Below are 6,719 nucleotides of genomic sequence, written 5' to 3'. Positions count from 1 at the left end.
CATAGTCAGTGCAGAAGAAGCAGTGAAGAATATTTGGTTCTTTGTATTTTAGGCTCATCAGTGACAGTTTGTAATATATCATTATTCTTTGAATTGACATGAACCTTGTCTGGCTAGAACACCAAAATTGTGGAGAAACTGCTGACTAACAAAGCTTACAAATAACTTAGTTTGGCTAAAGCATAGACTTTAAAAAATGTAACTACTGCCAAGAGTTTTTCCTTGCTAATTTATGGACATACATCAAATGCAATAATGTCTTCTAATGCACTTTATTTAAGCCTGTGCAGCCAAATATCATTTAATGTGAAACGAATTATTACAACTTGTATCTACCATTTAAACTGAAAGATAAACTGTATAGAAAATGGAAAACATGCGTAGAAATAGGTAAAGAGGAAAAAAATCCCAAGAATGTTGCTATATTTAGCCAGGAGAAAACAAAATATTTTTGTTTTGTTTTGATTGTTTTGTTTTTGGTCATTTAGCTAGTCAAATGACCTGTTAAGAATATTTCATAGCGCTAATGTTCCAACGCTTTAATCCCTCTAGGCAAGGTCCATATTTGTGTGGGTTACTTATTCTCCTTTTGTTGACTAAGTCAATAATCAGAATCAGCAGGTTTGGAGTCGGGTTGGCCAGGATCAGCAGCCTGGCTTGGGAGAAGTGAGTATAAAAACCCCAGGCTTGTCGAAACTATCACAGAGGCCGACTCATTCTTGGCAGGATGGCATCTCATCGTCTCCTCCTCCTCTGCCTGGCTGGACTGGTATTTGTGTCTGAGGCTAGCCCTGTGGTGAGTGCTTGATTCTGTGGAGTCCCTTTTATACATTTCCTATATACACTAGATGAAATAGAAGTGACTTCCTCCAGATTTGCCACAGCTTTTGTTATGAGGGCAAGGGTAGCCAGCATCTATTTTTAAACACCATTGATTCAAACTCCAGAAAGAATGATGTTCTGCAGAGCTCACTGAACTGGCGCTTGGATTCTGGGTGCTCTCTATCGCTCTGGTTCATCGGTGTTGCAATGCCTAGTGCCTCAAATTCCTCAGACAGACGATAAAAATAAAGATAGGATATTCACAAAGCTATTAATATTGAATTTTCAGAAATACATCCTCATACAAAGTTTATTTCTTCTTAACTAATAAAAATATATTCATTGGTTAATCTTTGAAAGGCTTGGTGGGCAACATTCAAGTCAGACATCTGATTCTTAAGTCCCCTAGAATTAACTAATACTATCAAATGGATCATGAAGTAGTCTGTCATTATTTTACAATAACGAATAAGAGAATTACTACAGCAACAACTGACTAAAATGCTCTCAGGGAAAAACTACTTGGTTCTATGGCACATTACATCTTTTCAGTAATTCTCCTCAAATGGTGAGGCTTAACAAAGCAACTGTTCTCAGAGGGCCTATTCCCCCACCCTCACCATCCCCCAATTAATTGCACATGCCCCCAGTCCATTGCAGTGTATCTGGAAGCAGAAACCATTCTTGCTTTGGAAACAATTGTGTCTGTGTTACACTGAGTAAGGGAAGCTCATTAACTGTCAATACTTACATTGCTAGAAATGGGATTAGCATATACTCCCTGACTTGTTCCAGACTCCTAACACCATGAAGAATAAATCCTTTCACTCTGACCAATTTTGTTGACTTCTCACTTGTTTTCTCTATGCCCAGGGCACTGGCGAATCCAAGTGTCCTCTGATGATCAAAGTCCTAGATGCTGTCAGAGGCAGTCCTGCTGCCCATGTGGCTGTGGAAGTGTTCAAAAAGGCTGCTGATGAAACCTGGGAGCCATTCGCCTCTGGGTAAGCTGCCCAACAAACCCAGATGTGGGGCTTCATTATATCTTTCCATTCGCCCACCACCTGTTGGAAAGAGGGGCTCCCATCTATTCACTTAAGAATTTACAAGTAGATTGACAATATAAGTAGAGGTCAAGTGGGTGTCCTCCTCTTGGTTGGCTTAGCTGGGAGTGATGAAGAACCTGGGCAGCATTTAGGGTAGATGATGGGGAAAAGAAGCAGCTGGCACCTCCTCTACTCCAGCAGTGGGTCACAGGCCACTGTAAGAAGGTGATATAAACTATGGATTCCATGCCCAGAAAAATACACCTATACACACACACATACAAAAATGCATATGTGATTTCAGGAGTTTCACAGATTCCTTTATGCCCTGGCATAATGCTCAAGTTGACTTATTTGTCTCTTGGAATTTTAGGAAAAGTATACAATTTGTGTTAATTTGTTAATTAAAGGAAAAGAATTGAGGGGCAGCATTGACAAGGCACCTGTCTGCGGTTTATCAGGATCATCCAGAATCCAGGGCTTTTGTCTAGCAAATACTTAGGGAGCATCTGCTCTACATGGCTGGGGGCTGTCGAACTCAAAAAGAAAGGACACAAAAGAGAAAGACACACATGCACAGCACAGCCACAGGCCAATCTCACCATCACCCAACTGTCAAGTACAAGAATGACTTCTCACCTTCATTGGCACATTGGCAATTACAACATTGGCATATTAGTGAACCTAAACCAACTAACTGAAAGAAAAGAACCCTCAGCAGAAAGCAATACTACTAAGTGTTTCTATCTCTTGGGTTTTAATTGAATCCCAAGAACTACATTATGATTCTTCATCCATCATTGGGAAGATCAATTTCTTTGGTGTGGTTCCAATTGAGTTTGTATTTCTTAATTCATTTATGTTTATAAAAATGCCAAGCACATGTGGAAAGTAGTTAAGAAATATACTAAACAAGAGATAGAATGGATACCATGTGAATCTTAGGACAAGCCAGAAAAAAAGGAAATTAAATATTTTCTTCCTGGAAAAAAGAAAGGTAGAAAGGAATGGTCAGAGTCAATAAAGACAACTTTGCTTTATCTGTCCTAGTTTTTGCAGTCTGATGAAGAGCAGTTTCAAACAAGAGCTATTGAGCTAGTAATTATATGGAAATAGAAGTTGCCTAGTTTTTAAAAACTTAAAAAGGAGTTGCCTGGTATTTGTTATTGGCAAAGAGTAACCAAAGAGATTAAATATATAAACGGTGAAAAAGTCAGATACACATTTCTCATTGTATTTTGGACTACTCTGTGTGTACAAATGATACCGCCTCTGAAAGATACCCTCACACCGCGAGGGAGAGGAGTGAGACCCTGGTGTCATGGGAAACTGCATTCAGAATGGCTTACAGCCGCTTCCAGGGCTTGTTATGAAGCTTCACCCAAACACCAACCCTGAACCACAATGACTCCTTTTGAAGTGAAACATTATACCTCTATCTTGTTCTCATAAGAGAAAAAAACTACAATGAGATTTTGAATCGTCTCTGACAAATTTCCTGTCAGTTAATTTCAGACATTTAATAGAATTTTCCCTATCTTGACCTAGTTGCAAAAATATGTGTTTTCATTCATACACAAAATGTTCGTGCATATGTGGGGTGTGTGTGTGTGTGTGTGTGTGTGTGTGTGTGTGTGTGTGTGTGGTGTAGTGTCACCTCGACATGGCATTTATTCCCTTAATGCCTAACTTAACCTGGACATTTCCACCTTTTAGAAAAACCAGTGAATTTGGAGAGCTCCACGGACTCACAACTAATGATAAATTTGTAGAAGGTATGTACAAAGTGATGTTAGACACCAAATCCTACTGGAAGGCACTTGGCATTTCTCCCTTCCATGAATATGTAGAGGTGAGTTGTTTTTATTTTTATTATTTGTTGTTGTTTTTAATCCCATGAAATGCACAATTTGCACTTTGCATACCATGGAAATGCATACCATCAAATGTCATTAAACTAGCACAGTTTCCCTTTTCCATTTCTACAATCAGAAATCCACAAAACTCTGAAAAGCAAACTCTCTAAGTTTGGTAAAAACTCATTTAATAACATGACCTGAACTTACAGGGATGCTCTTTATAGTATTCATTCATTGTACTGAATATGAATATTTGTTTGCTGAAGAGTTATTAATGTTAGATTAGAATAATTATTAATGTTAGTAGGGTGTTATGTAACAAATGATAGATGTATTATTTTACTTCTCTAAATCTGAAAAATTCTTCATTCCAAAACGCATCTAGAACCCAGAGGCTTGCATAAGTGATTTGGGACAATGCATATAGAGATAGTGACTTTGCAATAATAATAGCAACACAATAGATGACATTTATCAAGCATATGTCACATGCCAGACACTGTCATGTTTTCTATATTTAACTTATTTAATCTTTATAAATAACCAATTGGAGTCAGTCTTATTTCTATCCCCATTGTACAGATGAAGAAAATGAGGTTCAGGGAAGTTAAATAACTTGCCACAGGACTAGTAAGGGAAGGAGCAGTAATATTTACTAACAGGGTTCAGGCTGAACTATGCTTCAGCTGTCTTTCTACGAGAAGCCAAGCTAATAATAATAATGATGATGATGACAACAACAGCAATAATACTACATTTGTAATCCTTGGTGTACACTGCATTCCTCTATTTATGAGGTAGTTATACATGGGCCCAATCTCCTTGCCTCCTTCTTGTCTGTAATTCTTTAAGTCATTTAAAACAGATGGCTGTCATGGAAATAGAATCCAGACATGACGTTCAGAGTTAAAGATCAACTAGTTTTATGAAAAATAGCTCGGCCTGAAAGGGAGCCATTCTCTCTGGCTTAGTCATGGGTAAGACTTTCAATTGACATAAAATGGTTCTTTTAGTAGACAATGTTGCCAGGGAAACCATCGGGCATTATTTGACTTCTGGGGCCCACAAGTCACCAAGGAAGCCCCAGCTACCAAGAAGCATGTCTCTGGCTACTTCTCAGCAAGGCAGCAAGACACGGAACCTGGTCCAGGTCGGATGCAGGGTTTTTATGGTGCCCACCACAAGACACATGGCCCTAGAATTTCAGGTCCTACCCTAGAGAACTGGAGCAGCCTCCCTGCGACCCTTGTCTGCCCTGGATCTCAATCTGATGAGACCACCTGAGAAGATTCTCTGCCGTACTACCCATAACTTATTGATCCTATTTACTAGACATCAGCTTCCTTGTCTGCTCTTCACTCTTTTCGTATTCAATCAATAAACATTTTAAAAATAAAAACCTTCTACATGGCGAGTGCTCTGCTAGATGCTATAGACTCAGAAGTGAAAATACATACATCTTTGCCCTTGGAATGAATTAGGCAGGACCATGAGCCCAACTTGGAGCCTAAATGAATAAGGGGAATGAAAGAGAATAAGTAGTCAAGAATGAGCCCCACTGCTGCACTTTGGTGACCGGTTGGTACCTGGTGGGTTTAGCCATGAATTTCTTTCCTGCCAGCATCTTCTGATAAGTACCTCCCAGAATGTTGCTATCCTTCAGCATTAGTCAGCTCTTCCTTGGCCAATGGCCTAGGTGCCATATTAGGCTTACAGAGAAAATCAGGAATTTCCTTTGGAACTCTTAGTCCTCTTCATTGAATGAGAGAGACTGGGCATAGATTATGCCATTTACAATTTTTAGGAAAAATAAAATGAGGATGGAGCCCAATGTCACTCTAAGAGATAAATCTTCCTGGTTTGATTCCAGAAACTTGGCCTTTTAAGGAATGTTCTTTCTCCTTCAGAGATTCTTAAGTGAATCTCACCTTCTCTTGCCTTGACATATTTATGTTTTTGGTGTGGTTCAATTAGATATTTTTTTCTCCTGTCCCCAAGTAATCAATGTCTTCTTCTTCTATATCTGGAACCAAATGTACTATCCAGGGTGTGTCCACAGTACAGTTGAGGGTCTGTATACAAACTAAGTAAAATAAAACACCTCCTCACTGTCTTCTATTACTCTCCTGAACCAAAGTTTTCCCTAACTGCCTCAGTCCAAGCACCTAACTATCCCAGCACCTGAATCTCAAAAGCTCTACTAAATTTGCCTGAAGTACCTGACTAACTGAAACAGCACTGTGATCGACAATTTGCTCAATTAGAAAGCTTAAATGAGCTCCAACACATGTTGTATATTTCAGAATTCCAGCATGATCTTCCACACTCTGCTTGTATTGTAAATAGAACCCTATCTATAATGCTTTTACTCCATATTTCATTGCTTGTAACATACATAAAATATATGTATAATGTTCATGGTAGAAAATGCAAAGGAATAATAAGAGAAAAACTCTGAGTTTGGAGACAGGAGCCTTAGCTCTGTCACTGTGTGAATTTGGACCAAACACTCTAAATTCAGAGCTCTCATTTGCTTATCTGTAAAAAGAGAAGAATGTTCCTTCCAGCTCTAACATTCTAGGGCTCTAAGTCTGCAGTGGGATTGACAGTCATCATTCTCAAGACTTCAGGTCGTTGAATGCCAGTTTCTACATTCTCCCCCTCCTTTTTCTGAAACCAAGAAAACAGACAAAAGCATTTAGGCTTTCTGTGATTTCCCTCAATTAGGCTAGGGCCACCCTAATTTTCAGTGTGATTTCGCAAAACAAACAAACAAACAAACAAACAAAAAAACAGAGAGACCTGATCACACAGGCATTAGAAAAGAACTCTTGTTTTAATGACTCCAATGGTTAGCTTGCCAGCATATTTTGATTTTTGCCTTTTGTTTTAACTGTTCCAAAAACTAAATATAATAAAAATAATTACTTTACCACTGGACTTCCAGTAGTCTGTCTGTGACTCATGCTTTTGGACTCTGTTAGAAATGGAT

The 6,719-nt window shown here is 38.8% G+C and overlaps 1 protein-coding gene across 2 annotated transcripts in view; it reads left to right on the top strand.

The window, feature by feature from the left end:
* Window positions 1–681: 681 nt before the first annotated feature.
* The window catches only part of TTR (transthyretin), a 6,667-nt gene continuing 629 nt past the window's right edge, over window positions 682–6,719 (top strand). Inside the window, exons 1-4 of one of the 2 annotated variants that reach the window (XM_023530961.1) lie at window positions 682–796; window positions 1,696–1,826; window positions 3,585–3,720; window positions 4,744–5,094. In XM_023530961.1, the coding sequence (XP_023386729.1) occupies window positions 728–796; window positions 1,696–1,826; window positions 3,585–3,720; window positions 4,744–4,779 (372 nt within the window). In that variant the 5' untranslated portion in view covers window positions 682–727 and the 3' untranslated portion in view covers window positions 4,780–5,094. Of the gene's footprint in view, window positions 797–1,695; window positions 1,827–3,584; window positions 3,721–4,743; window positions 5,095–6,719 lie in introns of those variants that run through there. The other variant, XM_011361945.2, reaches the window with a different exon arrangement.

The sequence above is a fragment of the Pteropus vampyrus genome, unplaced genomic scaffold (genome assembly GCF_000151845.1).
Source record: "Pteropus vampyrus isolate Shadow unplaced genomic scaffold, Pvam_2.0 Scaffold3, whole genome shotgun sequence".
NCBI classification, from domain to species: Eukaryota; Metazoa; Chordata; class Mammalia; order Chiroptera; family Pteropodidae; genus Pteropus; species Pteropus vampyrus.
Note: the sequence above shows the minus strand (reverse complement) of the source record. Positions and strands in the feature narration are given on the sequence as shown.